Raw genomic sequence first — 23,048 nt, 5'->3', positions numbered from 1 at the left:
TCTAATCCCAATTACCAGCTCTAGGTCCATAACCCTGCAGGTTACTGCACTTTAAGTACCCATCCAACCATCTCTTAAAAGTGGTGAGGGTTTCTGCATCCACCACTCTTCCAGGCGGCGAGTTCCAGATCCTCACAACCCTCTGCGTAAAGAAGCCCCCCGCCCGCTCAAAACCTTCCACCAACCAACTTAAAATTATGCCCCCTCATAATAAACCCCTCCGCCAATGGAAATAGACTCTTACTATCCACTATGTCCAGGCCCCTCAATATTTTGCACACCTTGAAGTCTCCTCTCAACCTCCTCTGTTCCAATGTGAACAAACCCAGCCTATCCAATCTGTCCTCATAACTAAGATTCTCCATTCCAGGCAGCATCCAAGTAAATCTCCTCTGCCCCCTCTCTAGTGCAATCACGTCCTTCCTATAATACGGCGACCAGAACTGCACGCAGTACTCCAACTATGGCCTAACCAAAGTATTATACAATTTAAGCATAACCTCCCTGCTCTTATATTCTATGCCTCGGCCAATGAAGGCAAGCATTCCGTATGCCTTCTTAACCACCTTATCCATCTGGTCTGCAACTTTCAGGGATCTGTGGACAAGCATTCCAAGGTCCCTTTGTTCATCTACACTATTAAGTGGCCTACCGCTTAATGTGTATACCCTTTCCTTATTAGCCCTTCCAAAGTGCATTACCTCACACTTCTCTGAATTAAATTCCATTTGCCACTGCTATGCCCACCTGACCAGTAGATTGATATCCTCCTGTAGCCCATGACTTTGCTCTTCATTATCGACCACACAGCCAATGTTAGTGTCGTCTGCAAACTTCTTAATCATACTCCCTATATTCAAATCTAAATCGTTGATCTATACCACAAAAAGCAAGGGACCCAGTACTGAGCCCCACAGAACCCCACTGGAAACATCCTTCCAGTCACAAAAACATCCATCAATCATACCCTTTGCTTCCTACCTCCAAGCCAATTTTGGATCCAACTTGCCACTTTGCCCTGTATCCCATGGGCTTTAACCTTCATGAGCAGTCTACCATGTGACACCTCATCAAAAGCCTGGCTAAAGTCCATATATACTACATCGTACGCACTACCCTCATCGACCCTCTTAGTTACCTCCTCATAAAATTCAATCAGGTTCATCAAACACGATCTTTCCTTAACAAATCCATGCTGATTAATCCTTGCCTTTCCAAATGCAGATTTATCCTTCTTTCAGGAATTTTTCCAATATTTTTCCAACCATTGAGGTTAGGCTGACAGGCCTGTAATTACTTGACCTATCCCTTTTTCCCTTCTTAAACAAGGGTCCTACATTAGCAGTCCTCCAATCCTCTGGCACCATGCCCAGATCCAAAGAGGACTGGTAAATGATGGTCAAGGCCTCTGCTATTTCCTCCTTTACTTTGCTCAACAGCCTGGGATGCATTTCATCCGGGCCTGGGGACTTATCTACTTTCAAAGCTGCTAAACCCCTTAATACTTCCTCTCTCACTATATTTATTTCATTCAGAATATCACACTTTTCGATAGCAGAATCTGCATTGCCCCTTTCCTTTATGAAAACTCAATGGAGAGAGGCTGAAGGTACCTATTCAGGTGGATGAAGCCATAATAAATTCCAATAACTCTTTGTTTTATAAATAGGGCAGAGAATAGAAAAACAGATGTGAGAATATGATGTGTACTTTTAGACACAATGATGGAAAGTTCATTAAACTTGGAGAATGTATAATGTAGATTTATCACAATAGCAGGGACAAGAAATTATTGTTGTGGGATAGAAACATAGACATAGAAAATAGGTGCAGGAGTAGGCCATTCAGCCCTTCTAGCCTGCACCGCCATTCAATGAGTTCATGGCTGAACATGAAACTTCAGTACCCCCTTCCTGCTTTCTTGCCATAACCCTTGATCCCCCGAGTAGTAAGGACTTCATCTAACTCCCTTTTGAATATATTTAGTGAATTGGCCGCAACTACTTTCTGTGGTAGAGAATTCCACAGGTTCACCACTCTCTGGGTGAAGAAGTTTCTCCTCATCTCGGTCCTAAATGGCTTACCCCTTATCCTCAGACTGTGACCCCTGGTTCTGGACTTCCCCAACATTAGGAACATTCTTCCTGCATCTAACCTGTCTAAACCCGTCAGAATTTTAAACGTTTCCATGAGGTCCCCTCTCATTCTTCTGAACTTGTGAATACAAGCCCAGTTGATCCAGTCTTTCTTGATAGGTCAGTCCCACCATCCTGGGAATCAGTCTGGTGAATCTTCGCTGCACTCCCTCAATAGCAAGAATGTCCTTCCTCAAGTTAGGAGACCAAAACTGTACACAATACTCCAAGTGTGGCCTCACCAAGGCCCTGTACAACTGTAGCAACACCTCCCTGCCCCTGTATTCAAATCCCCTCGCTATGAAGGCCAACGTGCCATTTGCTTTCTTAACCGCCTGCTGTACCTGCCTGCTAACCTTCAATGACTGATGTACCATGACACCCAGGTCTCGTTGCACCTTCCCTTTTCCTAATCTGTCACCATTCAGATAATAGTCTGTCTCTCTGTTTTTACCACCAAAGTGGATAACCTCACATTTATCCACATTATACTTCATCTGCCATGCATTTGCCCACTCACCTAACCTATCCAAGTCACTCTGCAGCCTCATAGCATCCTCCTCGCAGCTCACACTGCCACCCAACTTAGTGTCATCCGCAAATTTGGAGATACTGCATTTAATCCCCTCGTCTAAATCATTAATGTACAATGTAAACAGCTGGGGCCCCAGCACAGAACCTTGCGGCACCCCACTAGTCACTGCCTGCCATTCTGAAATATACCCGTTTACTCCTACTCTTTGCTTCCTGTCTGACAACCAGTTCTCAATCCACGTCAGCACACTACCCCCAATCCCATGTGCTTTAACTTTGCACATTAATCTCTTGTGTGGGACCTTGTCGAAAGCCTTCTGAAAGTCCAAATATACCACATCAACTGGTTCTCCTTTGTCCACTTTACTGGAAACATCCTCAAAAAATTCCAGAAGATTTGTCAAGCATGATTTCCCTTTCACAAATCCATGCTGACTTGGACCTATCATGTCACCATTTTCCAGATGCACTGCTATGACATCCTTAATAATTGATTCCATCATTTTCCCCACTACTGAGGTCAGGCTGACCGGTCTATAATTCCGTTTTCTCTCTCCCTCCTTTTTTTAAAAAGTGGGGTTACATTGGCTACCCTCCACTCCATAGGAACTGATCCAGAGTCAATGGAATGTTGGAAAATGACTGTCAATGCATCTGCTATTTCCAAGGCCACCTCCTTAAGTACTCTGGGATGCAGTCCATCAGGGATGGGATGAGCTGAGATACTGGGACTTTTTCTACTGAGCAGAGGAGGTCAGGAGATTTAATAAGGTGTTAAAATTATGTACAATTCCATAGGGCGAATAGGAACATACTAATTCCTGAGGTTAGAGTGTCAATGATGGGAGCATTCATTTAAAATGGTCACTAAGCAAGAGGAAATGTGTGAGAATAGGAGAGCAGAAGATAACTTATGTACTGCATGTTTTCAACCTTGATTAAGTCATGGGCCAAATGGTGGTCTTCTGTGCTATATATTTCTATGACTGCCAACTATCAGTAGGACAGTCCAATTTGAAGTTGCTTAAATCAAATAATTTGACAATTTAAAATGTTTTAGTATTGAACTGCTACTTTGCTGCATTTACATTGCTTAATTCAAACTATTGGACAATTCAATTTTTTAAGCACAAAACTTAGAATCAGTATAATGCATTTACAGTAGCTTGTGACATGGTACTAGCATGTACCTAAAAAAATAACATGCCAGTCAAATGGTGCTCAGTGCACCGTGGACCATGCTGGCTTTTCATTCTTTGCAGATCACCAGGAGTAAGAGACACAATAAAAAGTGCATCACCTTCCCACGAGCCTGGCAACAGGAGTGCAGATATGATGCAGCCTCAATATTGGTGATTCCACTGTTAGTGAAACCAATACTTCTAATGTAAAACTAATGCCTTGATGGCAAAAAAAATTAAGATTGTTAAAAAAAAATTTAAACACCTTAAAAAAACGAGTACAAAAAGGAAAAGGATTTTTTTTAAACTGGAATTATAAAATTACAATAAATAAGCAGGCACTTTCAGAATACCTGTTTCTTTGGGATTTAAGCAAAGAATGACAAAAATCAAAAAGGAATTTCTAAAGAATGACCCAAAATTCCAAATGAAATTATAATTTCTCACAAATGACTATTCCTTCGCTTGCTTACTCAATGAAAGCTGATTTTGTAGGTTTATTAAGCAACTGAAGAGATTCTTCCCAGGCTTCTTTGGCAGTTGCTTCCAGCTTAAATTTTTCCGGTCATCAGATCTATACAACAAAAGAACAAATATCAACAATAAGCATTCCCAGGTCAGGTGTGCAGATGTACAGTGAAGCTTCCTCTACTCTGCTTCAACAATGCACCTCAACCACAATTTAACTACATCTGGAATGAGACCAACTGTGTCACCTGGTCTTCTTCCTTCACCTTACCTCTTCTTACACTCATTTATGGCTCTTAGTCTTCCCCGTTTGTTTCTTTGTAACTTCACCCATGAGACTTTCATTGACTCCCAGTCCACCAACGCCTCAAATTTAAAATTCTCATTCTCGTGTTCAAATCTCGCCATGACATTGCCCCTCCCTAACTCTACCACCTCCTCCAGCCTCAACACCCTCTGAGAACTCTGCATTCATCCAATTCTGGTCTCTTATGAACCTCCCACTTATTTTACCCCTCAATTGGCAGCTATGCTTTCAACTATCTAGGCCCCAAGCTGTGGAGTTCTTTCCCTAAAACACACTGCCTCGCTCTCCTCCTTAAAACGCTCCTTAAAACCTATCTCTGAACAAACTTTTGGTCACCTGCCATTATGACTTAGTCCTTGGTTGTGTCAATTTTTATTGGATTCATGCTCGAAGTGTCTTGGAATAGTCTACTATGTTAAAGGCACTAGATAAATGCAAGTTGCTCATTTTTTACCTCAATTCAGCTACCATTTGTTGTGTATCTGTAAAGCATGCACTCCCGTGTTCCGCCACCAGGAAGTGCATCCCCTGAAGTCCCATGGGATCCCAGCATCCCTTGGGAGCATTGTATATAAGCCGGCCCCCTAAGGCCTGTTCCTTACTCTGGAGTGTCTTATTAAAGACGGAGGTCACTGTTACTTTAACCTCCTTGTGTACAGTCTCATCTATGTTAGGAACACAATAACTGGCGACAAGTATACGAATCCAACGCAAAGATGCAGCAAACTGTGGGCATCCTGGAGAAGTTTTCGGAGGGTGAGGACGGAGAAGCCTATGTCGAACGGCTAGACCAGTACTTTGTAGCCAATGAGCTGGATGGAGAACAAAGTGCTGCAAAAAGGAGAGCAGTCCTCCTCACAGTCTGCGGGGCACAGACCTATAAGCCTCATGAAGACTCTTTTGGCTCCGGTGAAACCCACAGTTAAGTCGTATGAGGAGCTGCGTACACTGGTTCGGGAGCATCTCAACCCGAGGGAGAGCATGCTGATGGCGAGGTATCAGTGCTACACGGCCAAAGATCTGAAGGTCAGGAAGTGGCAAGCTAAGTCACCGAGCTAAGGCGACTTGCAGGGCAATATGAGTTTGATGGCTACCTGGAGAAAATGCTCAGAGACTTTTTTGTACTGGGCATTGGACACGAGGCCATCCTACGAAAACTTTTGACTGTAGAGACACCGACCCTCAGTAAGGCCATTGCGATTGCACAGGCGTTTATGTCCACCAGTGATAACACCGAACAAATCTCTCAGCACCCAAGTGCTAGCAATGTTCATAAATTAACTGGAACTGCGTTTGCGAGCAGAAATGTACAGGGCAGAAACCATGAGTCTGCAACTGCCAGCAGGCCTCAGGTGAACCAGATGACTCAGAGTCCGCAACAAAGGATGAATGCAAGGAAAGTCACACCTTATTGGCGTTGTGGAGGCTTCCATTCAGCCTATTCATGCCGTTTCAAAGGGTATGTTTGCAAGAGCTGTGGAACAATGGGGCACCTCCAATGAGCTTGCAGATGAGCTGCAAGCTCTGCAAAACCTGCTAACCACCACGTGGCAGAGGAAGATCAGTCCATGGTGGATCAAAGCAATTTTGAGGGTCAGAGAGAGGAGGCAGATGCTCAAGTACACGGGGTGCACACATTGTTGACGAAATGTCCAACTATAATGCTAAATGTAAAATTGAATGGCTTACCCGTAGCCATGGAACTGGACACTGGCGCTAGCCAATCCATCATGAGTAAAAAGATGTTTGAGAGACTGTGGCGCAACAAGGCACTCAGACCAGCCCTGATCCCCATGCGCACGAAACTGAGAACGTACACCAAAGAGCTCATCACTGTCCTGGGCAGCGCCATGGTCAATGTCACCTACAAGGTCACGGTGCACGAACTGCCACTCTGGATTGTCCCGGGTGATGGCCCCACACTGCTTGGAAGGAGCTGGCTGGGCAAAATCCGCAGGAACTGGGATGACATCCGAGCACTATCACATGTCGATGAGGCTTCATGTACCCAGGTTCTTAACAAATTTCCTTCCTTTTTTGAGCCAGGCATTGGAAACTTTTCTGGGGTGAAGGTGCGGATCCACTTGATCCCAGAGGCACGACCCATTCACAAGGCGCGAGTGGTACCTCACATAATGAGGGAGTGTGTGGAAATCGAGCTGGACAGGCTGCAACGCGAGGGCATCATTTCCCCAGTGGAATTCAGTGAGTGGGCCAGCCCGATTGTTCCAGTACTCAAAAGTGATGGCACAGTTAGGATTTGCTGCGATGATAATGTAACTATTAATCGTTTCTCGCTGCAGGACCAATACCCGCTACCCAAGGCAGATGAACTATTTGCGACACTGGCAGGAGGCAAGACGTTCACCAAGCTCGACCTGACTTGGGCCTACATGACGCAGGAGCTGGAGGAGTCTTCGAAAGGCCCCACCTGCATCAACACGCACAAGGGACTGTTCATCTACAACAGATGCCCGTTTGGAATTCGGTCGGCTGCAGCGATTTTCCAGAGAAACATGGAGAGCCTACTCAAGTCGGTACCACGCACAGTGATTTTTCAGGACGACATATTGGTTACGGGTCGGGACACCGTCGAGCACCTACAAAACCTGGAGGAGCATTCGGCCCACAGACACCAAGATAGAGGCTATCAGGAACGCGCCCAGGCCACAGAACGTCACGGAGCTGCGGTCGTTCCTGGGACTCCAACTATTTTGGTAACTTCCGACCAGGGTTAAGCACCCTCTTAGAGCCCCAACATGTGTTATTGCGTAAAGGTGAGAAATGGGTATGGGGAATAAAACAAGTAATTGCTTTTGAGAAAGCCAGAAACATTTTATGCTCCAACAAGCTGCTTGTATTGTATAACCCGTGTAAAAGACTTGTGCTAGCATGTGATGCATTGTCATACAGTCGGGTGTGTATTACAACAAGCTAACATTGCGGGGAAGTTGCAACCTGTCGCCTATGCCTCCCGGAGCTTGTCTAAGGCCGAGAGGGACTACAGCATGATTGAGAAAGAGGCATTAGCGTGTGTTTGGGGTAAAGAAAATGCATCAGTACCTGTTTGGCCTCAAATTTGAGCTGGAAACCAATCACAAGCCCCTAATATCCCTGTTTGCTGAAAACAAGGGGATAAATACTAATGCCTCACAGCCCGCATACAAAGGTGGGCACTTGCGCTATCAGCGTATAACTATACCATCCGCCACAGGCCAGGCACCGAGAACTGTGCGGATGCTCTCAGTCGGCTACCATTGCCCACCACGGGGGGTGGAAATGGCACAGCCCGCAGACTTGTTGATGGTCATGGAAGCGTTTCAAAATGATAAATCACCTGTCATGGCCTGCCAGATTAGGACTTGGACCAGCCAAGATCCTCTGCTGCCCCTAGTAAAAAAACTGTGTACTGCATGGGAGCTGGGCCAACATCCCCATTGAAATGAAAAAGCTAATCAAGCCATTCCAGCAGCAAAAGGACGAGATGTCCATTCAGGCAGACTGCCTGTTGTGGGGTAACCACGTAGTGCTACCGAAAAAGGGCAGGGAGACGTTCATCTCGGATCTCCACAGCACACACCCGGGTATAGTAATGATGAAAGCGATCGCCAGATCCCATGTGTGGTGGCCTGGTATCGACTCTGACTTAAGAGTCCTGTGTACGGCAATGCCGCGTGTGTGCTCAGTTGAGCAACGCGCCCAAGAGAGGCACCACTAAGTTTGTGGCCCTGGCCCTCCAAACCATGGTCGAGGATCCATGTCGACTATGCGGGCCCATTTCTCGGTAAAATGCGGGCCCGTTACTCGGTAAAATGTTCCTGGTGGTGGTGGTGGATGCTTTTTCAAAATGGATTGAATATGAAATAATGTCGGGAAGCACCGCCACCATTGAAAGCTGAAGGCCATGTTTTCCACCCATGGCCTGCCTGACATACTGGTCAGTGACAACAGGCCATGTTTCACTAGTGCCGAATTTAAAGAATTCATGACTCGCAATGGGATCAAACAGGTCACCTCGGCCCCATTTAAACCAGCCTCCAATGGGCAGGCAGAGCGGGCAGTACAAACAGAGTCTTAAACGAGTCACAGAAGGCTCACTCCAAACCCGCCTGTCCAGAGTACTGCTTAGCTACCGCTTGAGACCCCACTCGCTCAGAGGGGTGCCCCCGACTGAGCTAATCATGAAAAAGACACTTAAAACCAGACTCTCGCTGGTTCACCCCAACCTGCATGATCAGGTAGAGAGCAGGCGGCAGCAACAAAATGTAAACGATGGTCGCTCCACTGTGTCACGGGAAATTGATCTGAATGACCCTGTGTATGTGCTAAACTATGGACATGGTCCCAAGTGGATCGCGGGCACGGTGATAGCTAAAGAAGGGAGTAGGGTGTTTGTAGTCAAACTAGACAATGGACAAATTTGCAGAAAGCACCTGGACTAAACAAGGCTGTGGTTCACAGACTGCCCTGAACAACCCACAGCAGGCACCACCTTTTTCAAGCCCACAACACACACCCAAAGGATCAATGACACCACCCTGGACCAGGAAATCGAACCCATCAAGCCCAACAGCCTAGCAAGGCCAGACTCACTCAGCAGCCCTGCAGAGCCAACAACACTCCAGCCCAGCGAGGGCACAGCCAACACACCAGAACAGACATTTGTACCGAGGCAGTCCACCAGGGAAAGAAAGGCTCCCAACCGCCTCACCTTGTAAATAGTTTTCACTTTGGCTTTGGGGGGGCGGAGTGATGTTGTGTATCTGTAAAGCATGCACTCCCATGTTCCGCCATCAGGGAGTGCATCTCCTGAAGTCCCAAGGGATCCCAGCATCCCTTGGGAGCACTGTATATAAGCTGGCCCCTAAGGCCTGTTCCTCACTCTGGAGTGTCTTAATAAGGACTGAGATCACTGTTACTTTAACCTCCCTGTGTGCAGTCTCATTTGTGTTAGGAACACAATACCATGGTACTAATTTTACTAGGTTTTTCCTTCCAATAGGAAGAGACCTTTTTCACAGATTAAATTGATTTGCTGATTTGAGTCCTAGTATGTATTTAATCCACAACAAAAACTTGTTTTTATAGTGCCTTTAACGTAGTGAAACATCCCAAGGCGTTTCACAAGAGTATGAGGAGGTAAATCATTTGACACCAAGCTGCATAAGTAGAAGTTAGTGCAGGTGAGCAAAAGCTTGGTCAAAGAGATAGGTTTTAAGGAGCATCTTGAAAAAGGAAAGAAAGGTGGAGAGGCGGAGAAGTTTAGGCAGGGAGTTCCAGAGCTTGGGGTCAAGCTAACAGAAGCCACAGCCACTAATGGTTGAGTGATTATAGTCAGGGATGCTCAAGAGGGCAGAATTAGAGGAGCGCAGACATCTCGGGGGGGGTTGTGGTGCTGGAGGAGATTAGAGATAGGGAGAGGCGAGGCCATGGAGGGATTTGAAAATAAGAGTGAGAATTTTGAAAGAGGCATTGTTCAACCAGAAGCCAACGTAGGTCAACGAGCACAGTGGGAGTGGGACTTGGTGCGAGTTAGATCACAGGAGCCAAGTTTTGGATCATCTCTATTTTACGTAAGATAGAATGCGAGACCCCAGCCAGGAATGCATTGGAACAGTCAAGTCCAGAGGTAACACTTCCATTTCTTCCCTGAAGGGAAGTATGGGAGACCAAACATTGTCTTGCAACCTATTAAGTCTTAATAAAGATACAAAAGAAGGCAGAGAGCTACAAGAGTCAAGTACATTTGCTTACAGATATATTGTATTTGTATCCAGGTCCACACATACAACATCCAGAGGTGGGTCATAAAGATCAAAATAGCGTGAATCAACGCCTACAATAAACGGAAAGGGTGCACTGAGGACTCCAGCTAGGGACAATGGACAGAGTGGAATATACGGACACTGCCATTGGAAAGGAAAGATCATCTGAAAAGAGAATCAAAAACAAATGCAAGTGAAATACAGATTACTATTTTTATAAAAATCCAAATACTTTTAGGTTTCACACACCAATACTTACAGTTACAACAGCTTCGGCCACACCAGTCAACACAGCTGGCCTCAGAGAGTGCAGCAGAACCTTGTTTTCCATCAAGACAAAATATAGTAGAGTTGCACAGTTCTCAGCACCCAAGTTCATGAGCAAAGTGCTAAAATTTGCTCCTCTAAATAGGGGAAAAACATGTGTTACATAGATAAGATATTTTCATGTTAAAAAATGCAACTGCACAACATGGTTTCAAGTTACTTATTTTCGATAAGGGTCATGAATTCAGACTAAATGCAAAATCTCTCCAAGGATCTCAAAGAAATCATGTTTCCACAGATTAACGTTGGAAACATTTAACAGGAAAAAAACTTCCCAAGTCAAGCTATTATTTATACTATTCCTGTCCCAATAGGCTAAGCAGAAAATTAAGTAATCAAAGTGGCTTTTGCAAACTGCTGCAATAAATGATAGTAGAGTTCAAAAGTCATGATTCCTTAAGACCAAAATGTTACTGGAACCAACATTCCAAATTCTCAGCTTGACTTAATTTTTCCTCTCAATTCCCTCTTTAAAAAAAGATATATATTTTTGGAACTTTGCGTGCACACACATATTTAAGTAACAACAGCAGAGAGAGTTTGCAGATGCGCACTTCTGCATTGCAGCTTGTGTTATTTGTTGAGGGAGTATTGCTGAAGGGCTACCTTCTTCTCCATGAATCTTCATGCAGAGAACTCTTTGTTGTGATCAATCACAGCAGTAATTTGTGGTCTAAGAATGTGTATTTTCTACTTCAGGTTAGCAAACATTTCAAAAGTGATCATTCCCAACATCAACTTTTAAGCTCAACTCTTTCATTATGGTACATCCGACGAAAACTAACCAATGGTTCTTGGAAAAGAAGTTGCAAAGAAAGTTGTTTTTTGGACTGGAGAAAGGTATACAGTGGTGTTCCCAGGGGGTGGCACTGTGACTACTGCTTTTCTTGATATGCATTAATGATTTGGACTTGGGTGTACAGAGCATTATTTCAAAATGTGAGAGGAGGATAGGGATAGACTTCAAGAGGACATAGATTGGCTGGTGGAATGGGCGGACATGTGGCAGATGAAATTAGGTTGATTCTGGGGATGAGGGGGTTGACTTATGAGGAAAGGTTGTGTCGGTTGGGTCTGGACAGAGTACATAAGAACATAACAACATAAGAACTAGGAGCAGGAGTAGGCCATACGGCCCCTCAAGCCTGCTCCACCATTCAATAAGATCATGGCTGATCTGATCATGGACTCTGCTCCACTTCCCCGCCTGCTCTCCATAACCCCTTATCGCTCAAGAAACTCTCTATTTCTGTCTTAAACTTATTCAATGTCCCAGCTTCCACAGCTCTCTGAGGCAGCGAATTCCACAGATTTACAACCCTCGAGAAGAAATTCCTCTCATCTGTTTTAAATGGGCGGCCTCTTATTCTAAGATCATGCCCTCTAGTTCTAGTCTTCCCCTATCAGTGGAAGCATCCTCTCTGCATCAACCTTGTCAAGACCCCTCCGAATCTTATACATTTCAATAAGATCACCTCTCATTCTTCTGAACGCCAATGAGTAGAGACCCAACCTTTCCTCATAAGTCAACCCCCTCATCCCCAGAATCAACGTAGTGAACCTTCTCTGAACAGCCTGATCTGAGTATATCCTTTCGTAAATACGGAAACCAAAACTGCATGCAATATTCCAGGTGTGGCCTCACCAATACCTTATATAGCTGTAGTAAAACTTCCCTGCTTTTATACTCCATCCCCTTTGCAATAAAGGCCAAGATACCATTGGCCTTCCTGATCACTTACTGTCCAGGGGATTTATCTGCCTTTAGTCCCATTATCTTACTGAGTACCACCTCCTCAGTAATTGTGATGATGTTAAGTTCCTCCCCCCACCATAGCCCCTTGACTATCCACTGTTGGAATATTGTTAGTGTCCTCTACCGTAAAGACTGATGCAAAATACTTGTTCAGAGTTTCTGCCATCTCCATGTTCCCCATTACTAGTTCCCCGGTCTTGTCCTCTAAGGGACCAACATTTACTTTAACCACTCTTTTCCTTTTTATATACCTATAGGAACTCTTGCTATCTGTTTTTATATTTTGTGCTAGTTTACTTTCATAGTCTATCTTCCTTTAATCATTTTTTGAGTCATTCTTTGTTGGCTTTTAAAAGCTTCCCAGTCTTCTATCCTCCGACTAGTTTTGGCCACTTTGTATGCCCTTGTTTTTAAATTGGATACTGTCCTTTATTTCTTTAGTTAGCCACAGATGACTATCTTTTCTCTTACACCCTTTCCTCCTCACTGGAATATATTATTATTATTGAGTGTTATGAAATATCTTCTTAAATGTACATCACTGTTCATCAACAGTCCTACACTTTTAATCTATTTTCCTAGTCCACTTTACCTAACTCTGCCCTCATACCTTTATAGTCTTCAGAGTAGAGAGAAACTGTTCCCATTGGCAGAAGGGTCGAGAACCAGAGGACACAGATTTAAGGTGATTGGCAGAAGATCCAAAGGTGACATGAGGAAAAACTTTTACACGTAGCGCGTGGTTAGGATCTGGAATGCACTGCCTGAAAAGGTGGTGGAGGCAGATTCAATCAAGGCTTTCAAAGGAAATTAGAAAAGTACCTGAAGGAAAAACATTTGCAGGGCTATGGGGAAAGGATGGAGGATTGGGACCTAGTTGAATTGCTTTTGCAGAAAGCTGGCATGAGCTTGATGGGCCGAATGGTCTCCTACTATGCTGTAACAATTCTATTATTCGAAGTTCAACAAACACTTACGCAGCATTCAACCATTACTGCAACCAAAGGAACAAGAATGTCAAACTATCAAAACAAATCTGCAAGTAGCAATATTTCCTATGCTAAACAAGGGCCAATTCAAATGGCCCGACACAGACGAACAGTTACATTTAATTGTCTGGTCAAACTGAAATCTAAATATTGTATAAATTAGGCCAATAACCACTTAGCTAATAATATACAAGCACATATTTTACTGTACCAGAATCCTCAGTTGCTGCTGTGGGAATTGAAGTGTGATAGGTGGTCATCCGAGCATGAGGTAAGGGCAAATCAGAGAGCATTCACTCTGCTATACCTTACCTGAAAGTGCCTAATGTTAATACTGGGTACCCAAAGTGGAGAAAATACTCCATCAGCATGACATCTTGCACAGCGATGAACATAAAAATCGACCCTTCACAAAAAAACAAGAAAAACTCCTGTGTAGTTACATATAAAATAGGTGCAGGAGTAGGCCATTCAGCCCCTCGAGCCTGCACCACCATTCAATATGATCATGGCTGATCATTCACCTCAGTACCCGAGTGTATTAATGTACCAAACGAACAAGGAGCTTTTCAAGTTTATTTCAGGCAGAATTAGCTAATGTCAGCAGGACCATAGCAGTACTGCTACAGTTGGCATCAGTGTTCCTCTGCTGGAGAAAGGTTGGGGGACGAGAAAGAACAAAGATGCTCCTGATCACTCTCATGGGACTCTTGCTGTAAAGTATGATTGCAAGGAAGCTGGGTGAAGACAGGATCAGGTGCACCTGGACCACTCAATGCCTAGACTCATTCATGTATTATGGTATTGTGCAAGATGGGCTGCAGATACTCATAAAACCATTCCTTAGTGAGACACAGCACCCTCAACATTAGATCATGGGGAAGGAGAGCGAAGAATGGCAGTAGCCTGAACTTGTCTTTTGGGTACTGGTATAGATCATAATATTTCCACATGATTACCATATACCATAATTGCTCAACAAGTTTAAGGCTAAACATGTTCTATAAGGTTTATGGATTTGCAAATATTTTTACTTTTTCTGTTAACAATTTTCAAATGGAAATTAAACACGAAGGGGGTGTAAATTCAGTTACGTCTCTGTTGTGGCGCTAATCTGGGCGGAGCGGTAAATTTTGCGCATTGCGTCTGCCGCTGCAAAATTAATCAGCACGGCCCAGAGCCCGAAGGGAGGCGTTGCACAACTTTTTTTAGGATGCTAGGCCAGCTGAGCAAGTGAAAATCCCGCGCTAAACAGCTGACCTCGGAAGTCCCCAAGAGATGCCTCGCAGGGAAAAAAAAAATCTGAAAAACCCCCACCAAAAACATTCCACAACAACATAAACTGCAAAAAAAGAAATTACACTTACCTGGGGTCGACATTATTTACCTCACTGTAGCCGCCACAGCTTGGAACGGCAGCTTCCACAGGCATACCCATGGATTGGGTGGCAGCCAAAAATCGAGCCGGTGTTGCTCAGGGGTGTCGCACTGCACGCCCTCAAAACCGGCACCAAATGTGCCGGCGGGGCGCTAGAAGCTGGCCGCCTGCAAATGCTTACAGCCGCCATTGCCGCCCCTCCGGGGCACTAAGAGGAGTGGCAACAGAGTGAAAATCCGACCCCAAATAATTGTGCAAAGCAGTGAGAAATGAATTGAAAACAAAGTCAAAGATAAAATGGATGCAGACATGAAAGTGTAAGGAAACAGGTGAGGAAGACAGAAAAGTGGTAAAGCTGAAAAATAAAAAAAGTACACACTGAAACTTTCATTAGGTAACACAAGTTGGAGTGGGGGGGGGCGGGGGAGGTCAATGATTTTTACCATATTCCAGCTTACCTTAAAGGCAATGGTGTTGAAACTGGTTGAGACAGGATCAATGCATCAAGTGCAGACAGCTACAAAACAAACAACTGTTCAGTATCAAGTTGAACTTCAGTCAAATTAACATTCTTGTTTTAAAAAAAATCAAGTTCAATTCTCCATAGCTAATTTTGTACTACAAGCAATGTGCATACACATTACCTGAACCAAGATTCTTGGCCTCTGGGCTGATGGGAAGGGAACATTATGCATGAAGTGGGATATATGCCTATAAACAATATAAGAAAAGTCTCAAAAAATGATAAATGGCAAAACAAAAGTGATTATAATTAGTATGCATTAAACAGAAGTGCAAACAGAAAACAGTACTATCACAGCAAATGTCTCCAGACAGTATCATTAGTAAGTGACTTGCGACCCAATTCTGATACTGACTGTTATGCTGCATGTGAATGCCATCTAAATTTAAAGAACTCCAACAAAAAGAAAGAAAATATAGCTAGAGATTAGCATAAGCAAAGTCACAAAGTATGGTGAACAAATACATAAATCTATTGTTAGAAACTTGCCTATAGCTTTTAGTCAAAAAAGTGACAGCTCACATTGCATTAACAGAATATACAAGTCTCTCCAATCTCTTAATTTTGGTTTAGAATGAAAATAATTCCTACTCGACTCTCCTGTGAAATGTCCAACATAATTAACTTAACATAATGAGCAATGTAATGACGATGGATCTTTTAACTGTCTCATAAAATGATAGTTGTGGCAATTTAAATGGTAAACATTACAGGCACTACAGTTCATTTTGTTCATCTGGTCTATCATCTGAGTCCTAGGTTCAAATCCTGCCCAGGCTGATGGGACCAACATTGCGTTATCAAAAATGAAATCATTCTCAATCCATCCCAAATTTAATCATAATTCAGCACCCATTGACAGTTTTACTCATCAGCCACAGGACGGATAGTGTGAGGCAAGAAAAATATGGCACTGGTGCAATAGTGGGTGCTCTTCTAAAACATACTGTTGACGCTAAGTAAAGGGAGCTTTACTCTATCTATAGTATGCCTGACATGAGTGCTTGGCACTCCTGAAGTGCCTGATCTGGAAAATTTCCCACTTCCGAGTAATATCATCTCACCTTGAGCAGCACAAAACTCACTTTTTAGAATGGTTAAAATGACCTCAAATCTACTACTACATCTAGTGACTTTTTAAAAATGCCTAGTCAGTAGAGTCCATAGATAAATTAATGCTCCCGTGGCCAGTCTCCCATGCTCTAAATTTAAAACTTATCGGAAACTGGTCCCATTATACTATCCCACATCAAGTCCTACTCATCCATCACTCCAGTCCTTGATGACCTTCATTGGCTCCCAGTCCTCCAACAACTCCAATTTAAAATTCTCATCCTGGTGTTTAAATTTCTTCATGGTCTCTCCTCCCCATCTCTAACCACCTGCTCGACACCACCAAAGAACTCTTCATTTTTCCAACTCTGGCCTCTTGTGCATCGGAGCCTTCAACTCATAATTGGTGGTCATGTATTCAGCCACCTAGGTCCCACGATCTGGCATTCCCTCCCGAAACTCCTCCACAAAATTCTCCATCTTGTTCTCTTCCTTTAATACCCTCCTTAAAATTCAGCGCAGTGGGTCAGTGCCTATTTTTGCCTGATAATGGCTCTAAGGTGCTTTATTGTTATATTAACAGATGCAATAAAGGTGTAGCAGTTATAATGGGTGACTTTAATATGCACATAGATTGGGCTAGCCAAACTGGAAGCAATACGGTGGAGGAGGATTTCCTGGAGTGCATAAGGGATGGTTTTCTAGACCAATATGTTGAGGAACCAACTAGGGGGGAGGCCATCTTAGACTGGGTGTTGTGTAATGAGAGAGGATTAATTAGCAATCTCATTGTGCGAGGCCCCTTGGGGAAGAGTGACCATAATATGGTGGAATTCTACATTAGGATGGAGAATGAAACAGTAAATTCAGAGACCATGGTCCAGAACTTAAAGAAGGTATGAGGCGTGAATTGGCTAGGATAGATTGGCGAATGATACTTAGGGGGTTGACTGTGGATGGGCAATGGCAGACATTTAGAGACCGCATGGATGAATTACAACAATTGTACATTCCTGTCTGGCGTAAAAATAAAAAAGGGAAGGTGGCTCAACCGTGGCTATCTAGGGAAATCAGGGATAGTATTAAAGCCAAGGAAGTGGCATACAAATTGGCCAGAAATAGCAGCGAACCTGGGGACTGGGAGAAATTTAGAACTCAGCAGAGGAGGACAAAGGGTTTGATTAGGGCAGGGAAAATGGAGTACGAGAAGAAGCTTGCAGGGAACATTAAGGTGGGTTGCAAAAGTTTCTATAGGTATGTAAAGAGAAAAAGGTTAGTAAAGACAAACGTAGGTCCCCTGCAGTCAGAATCAGGGGAAGTCATAACTGGGAACAAAGAAATGGCAGACCAATTGAACAAGTACTTTGGTTCGGTATTCACTAAGGAGGATACAAACAACCTTCCGGATATAAAAGGGATCAGAGGGTCTAGTAAGGAGGGGAAACTGAGGGAAATCTTTATTAGTCGGGAAATTGTGTTGGGGAAATTGATGGGATTGAAGGCCGATAAATCCCCAGGGCCTGATGGACTGCATCCCAGAGTACTTAAGGAGGTGGCTCTGGAAATAGCGGATGCATTGACAGTCATTTTCCAACATTCCATTGACTCTGGATCAGTTCCTATGGAGTGGAGGGTAGCCAATGTAACCCCACTTTTTAAAAAAGGAGGGAGAGAGAAAACAGGGAATTATAGACCGGTCAGCCTGACATCGGTAGTGGGTACAATGATGGAATCAATTATTAAGGATGTCATAGCAGTGCATCTGGAAAATGGTGACATGATAGGTCCAAGTCAGCATGGATTTGTGAAAGGGAAATCATGCTTGACAAATCTTCTGGAATTTTTTGAGGATGTTTCCAGTAAAGTGGACAAAGGAGAACCAGTTGATGTGGTATATTTGGACTTTCAGAAGGCTTTCGACAAAGTCCCACACAAGAGATTAATGTGCAAAGTTAAAGCACATGGGATTGGGGGTAGCGTGCTGACGTGGATTGAGAACTGGTTGTCAGACAGGAAGCAAAGAGTAGGAGTAAACGGGTACTTTTCAGAATGGCAGGCAGTGACTAGTGGGGGGCCGCAAGGTTCTGTGCTGGGGCCCCAGCTGTTTACATTGTACATTAATGATTTAGACGAGGGGATTAAATGCAGTATCTCCAAATTTGCGGATGACACTAAGTTGGGTGGCAGTGTGAGCTGCGAGGAGGATGCTATTTAGGCTGCAGAGTGACTTGGATAGGTTAGGTGAGTGGACAAATGCATGGCAGATGAAGTATAATGTGGATAAATGTGAGGTTATCCACTTTGGTGGTAAAAACAGAGAGACAGACTATTATCTGAATGGTGACAGATTAGGAAAAGGGAAGGTGCAACGAGACCTGGGTGTCATGGTACATCAGTCATTGAAGGTTAGCATGCAGGTACAGCAGGCGGTTAAGAAAGAAAATGGCATGTTGGCCTTCATATCGAGGGGATTTGAATACAGGGGCAGGGAGGTGTTGCTACAGTTGTACAGGGCCTTGGTGAGGCCACACCTGAAGTATTGTGTACAGTTTTGGTCTCCTAACTTGAGGAAGGACATTCTTGCTATTGAGGGAGTGCAGCGAAGATTCACCAGACTGATTCCCGGGATGGCGGGACTGACCTATCAAGAAAGACTGGATCAACTGGGCTTGTATTCACTGGAGTTCAGAAGAATGAGAGGGGACCTCATAGAAACGTTTAAAATTCTGACGGGTTTAGACAGGTTAGATGCAGGAAGAAAGTTCCCAATGTTGGGGAAGTCCAGAACCAGGGGACACAGTCTAAGGATAAGGGGGAAGCCATTTAGGACCGAGATGAGGAGGAATTTCTTCACCCAGAGAGTGGTGAACCTGTGGAATTCTCTACCACAGAAAGTAGTTGAGGCCAATTCACTAAATATATTCAAAAGGGAGTTAGATGAAGTCCTTACTACTCGGGGGATCAAGGGTTATGGCGAGAAAGCAGGAAGGGGGTACTGAAGTTTCATGATCAGCCATGAACTCATTGAATGGCGGTGCAGGCTAGAAGGGCTGAATGGCCTGCTCCTGCACCTATTTTCTATGTTCTATGTTTCTATGCCCAGAAACTTATGCAATCTCAACTCACATGAGCCCCTCAAATTACTGCCTTGTAACTCACCCAACCACATTGCCCATGACAATGCTCAAGGACATGAAATTAAAAACATCTCTTTTTATAACTGCATCACTGTAAATCGGTTTCCCCGCCTCATTTTCTCTCAGACCTTTCATACAGTTGTGTCCATAATCACTGGGTTTGCCAACAGCTCCATTTCTCTCTCTCACCCAACTTATTCAGGATTATCCATCTCTACCGCCTCATTCTTTCTACACCTCAGACTACTGTTCCTTCTGGCTTTCCTGCTGTTTAACTGGTACTCTGCAACTCAATGTCTCTCCACCGGGTATGTTTTTCATCCTCCACTTTTCCGTCCATCTGCCACAGAGACTTGGAGCTTATATAGCTACACTGCAAAACTGTTAAACTGAAATGATTTTGACTAGTTTTATTAAATTATTCCATTCTTTTATTCGTTTTATCTGTTCTATCAGTTTTGGCAAGCCAACAACTGAATGCAAATTGGATTGCACAGTACTGTACAGTCATACCGTGGCTATGGTACCACAATGTTATTTGTCATTTGCTTCATTACAATATATGCATTTCAATGTAAAACAAATGTTAAAAGGACTTTTAAAAACAGATTATTCGCATCTGGCAATATTGTACAGTATTTAACAGTGAAAAGCATCACAAAGCTTGGACATTAGATGCCTGATGAGGGGATTTTCACTTGTTTCATTTATTGTCGAGAGTGTTCCAAGTCTAACACATGGTGAAAAATACTCAGACTGAATTGGTTACTAAGTGATGTTCACACCTAGATAAAATGTTAGTAAAAAGAGATAGTTAATACTCTGATTGGCAACAAGGCCTTCCTTAACTGGTTGTCTTTTTGAAGGGGCAGTATAATGCATAAACAAATAAACCCAGACTTTTCTAACTCATTTAAATATGTTATTCCTTTATCAGTTAGTTATTCATTTAACAGGGCCAGCCATCATTGGAAAAGATAGAAAAGGAATTTGTGCAGAGATTTTATTCTCAAATATTTCATTTCAGTTATTCATTTAATTGGGCTCGACTGAAATAATCTGGTCAGGGATGGGGAAGGGGTCAGCTTGTTACACCCACGAGGACAAGATCAGGGCCAAGAGCTGGTTGGGAGACAGTAAGAGTTTGGAGTCTGAGGCTGAGATAGGGACTGAATACAAACCAGAACTTGGGGATCCAACTTTGGCTGTACTGTTATTACTTCAGTCGGGTGTTGCCGCTTATTAATTGCAGGGCTGCAGTTTTGACTGTACTACTGTTGTTTACAATTGTACTCATCATAGGCAGTCCCTTGAAATCAAGGAAGATTTTCTTCCACTCTTAACATGAGTTCTTAGGTGGCTGTACAGTCCAATACGAGAACCACAGTCTCGGTCACAGGTGGGACAAATAGTCGTTGAGGGAAGGGGTGGGTGGGACTGGTTTGCCGCACGCCCTTTCCACTGCCTGCGCTTGATTTCTGCATGCTCTCGGCGACGAGATTCGAGGAGCTCTGCGCCCTCCCGGATGCACATCCTCCATTTAGGGCGGTCTTTGGCCAGGGACTCCCAGTTGTCAGTGTGGATGTTGCACTTTTTCAGGGAGGCTTTGAGGGTGTCCTTGGTGTTTCCGCTGCCCACCTTTGGCTCGTTTGCCGTGAAGGAGTTCAGAGTAGAGTGCTTGCTTTAGGAGTCTCGTGTCTGGCATTTGAACTATGTGGCCTGCCCAGCGGAGCTGATCAAGTGTGGTCAGTGCTTCAATGCTGGGGACGTTGGCCTGGACGAGGACGCCAACGTTGGTGCGTCTGTCCTCCCAGGGGAGTTGTAGGATCTTGGAGACATCATTGACTATATAGTCCAATAAATTACAGTCTGTCACAGGTGGGACAGTCGTCGAAGGAAAGGCTGGGCAGGGAGTCTGGTTTGCCGCACGTTCCTTCCGCTGCATACGCTTGCTTTCTTCATGCTCTCGACGAGACTCAAGGTGCTCTGCGCCCTCCCGGATGCTCTTCCTTCACTTAGGGCGACCTGCAGCCAGGGACACCCAGGTGTCGGTGGGGAAGTTGCATTTTATCAAGGTGGCTTCGAGGGTGTCCTTGAAACGTTTCCTCTGCCCACCTGAGGATCACTTGCCAAGTAGGAATTCCAAATAGAGCACTTGCTGCGCGAGTCTTGCATTGGGCATGCGGACAATGCGGCCCGCCCAACGGAGCTGGTTGAGTGTGGTCAGAGCTGTAGTGATACCCGCCCTCCTGTATGGCTCAGAGACGTGGACCACGTGCAGTAGATACCTCAAATCGCTGGAGAAATACCAACGATGTCTCCTCAAGATCCTGCAAATCCCCTGGGAGGATAGACGCATCAACATTAGTGTTCTCGATCAGGCAAATATCCCCGACATCGAAGCACTGACCGTGCTCGACAATTGTACTGGTAGGACACAGACTAACTTGCATGCATCATCACCAAGTGGATTGCTTGCATTCTAATTATGAAGGAGGCAGAAATTCATGCAACCTATTTCTGAAATATCTCCAGTGGAAAGGAAGAGAGTTCAGCTCCACAAATTCCTGACTTGATTGCAGATGAGTATAATATTTTACCAGAGTAAGATTGGGACCAGTGTAAAAATGGCAGCTTTTTAAATTGTCATAGGCTGCTAACTGAGGTGGAGCATGCAGAGCTTGGGTGGTAAGCAGAGGTTAATACTGCAAGCACTCGGGCTCAGAAAAAGGGATAGACCTGCACAAGAATCTATTCAAAAGATAGACAGATTACGGCTAGGTTTAGCAACTCCGAGAATTATTTCGGCTCACTTTATAAATTTACTTGTACATAAATAAATCAGTGGCTCTGATTAGTAACTGAGCTATGTAATTTGTAGGTTTTCCTATTTGTCCAATGAATGCTTCAGTTGATACGCATGGTTAATTCAGCTGTTAGTGGTATTGAGGCAATCATGATTTTATTAAAAAACCTTTGATGTGAAGCCACACAAGTTAAAACACAAGAGCTATATAGATTGCTCCATTTATTGACTTACTGCATCAGTTTACTGTACACAAAAAATTTTTGTTACCAAAAACAGCAATGCTTATTTTTCTGCACTAATTGCTCGGATTGTCTGATAAATTAAACGGATTAACATTTGACGAGGAAAATCAATGTACTGCAACACTATGGCCAAGATGAGCAACTCACGTTCAATAAAACTAGTTCATATCCAGGGATCCATTACGGGTTAGAATATTATGTGATTGCTATTCGTAACTGGAACTAACAGAACTGAATTCACAACCAAAAATAGCATCCTAAAAAGCTTACTTATAAATTCAAGTCAACAAAATGACAAAATTGCAAAACTACTTAAAAAAAAAGAAAATGTTGGAAATGCACAGCAGGTCCTTCAGCATCTGTTCAGAGAAAAGACAGACCAAGGGCTGAATTTTCGCCACCATTCTGCGCTTTTTTTTGGCATCCACTGATTTTTTTTTGGAA

The 23,048-nt window shown here is 43.9% G+C and overlaps 1 protein-coding gene across 9 annotated transcripts in view; it reads right to left on the bottom strand.

The window, feature by feature from the left end:
- dennd4c (DENN/MADD domain containing 4C) overlaps window positions 1-23,048 on the bottom strand; it is a 234,982-nt gene that overhangs the window by 78,787 nt on the left and 133,147 nt on the right. For all 9 annotated transcript variants that reach the window (XM_070880881.1, XM_070880910.1, XM_070880927.1 and 6 more), the window contains 5 exons: window positions 15,485-15,551; window positions 15,299-15,357; window positions 10,650-10,794; window positions 10,380-10,555; window positions 4,324-4,424 (listed from right to left, as the gene is read on the bottom strand). In XM_070880881.1, the coding sequence (XP_070736982.1) occupies window positions 4,324-4,424; window positions 10,380-10,555; window positions 10,650-10,794; window positions 15,299-15,357; window positions 15,485-15,551 (548 nt within the window). The remainder of the gene's footprint in view (window positions 1-4,323; window positions 4,425-10,379; window positions 10,556-10,649; window positions 10,795-15,298; window positions 15,358-15,484; window positions 15,552-23,048) is intronic.

This window comes from Pristiophorus japonicus, chromosome 1, assembly GCF_044704955.1.
Source record: "Pristiophorus japonicus isolate sPriJap1 chromosome 1, sPriJap1.hap1, whole genome shotgun sequence".
Taxonomy (NCBI): domain Eukaryota; kingdom Metazoa; phylum Chordata; class Chondrichthyes; family Pristiophoridae; genus Pristiophorus; species Pristiophorus japonicus.
Note: the sequence above shows the minus strand (reverse complement) of the source record. Positions and strands in the feature narration are given on the sequence as shown.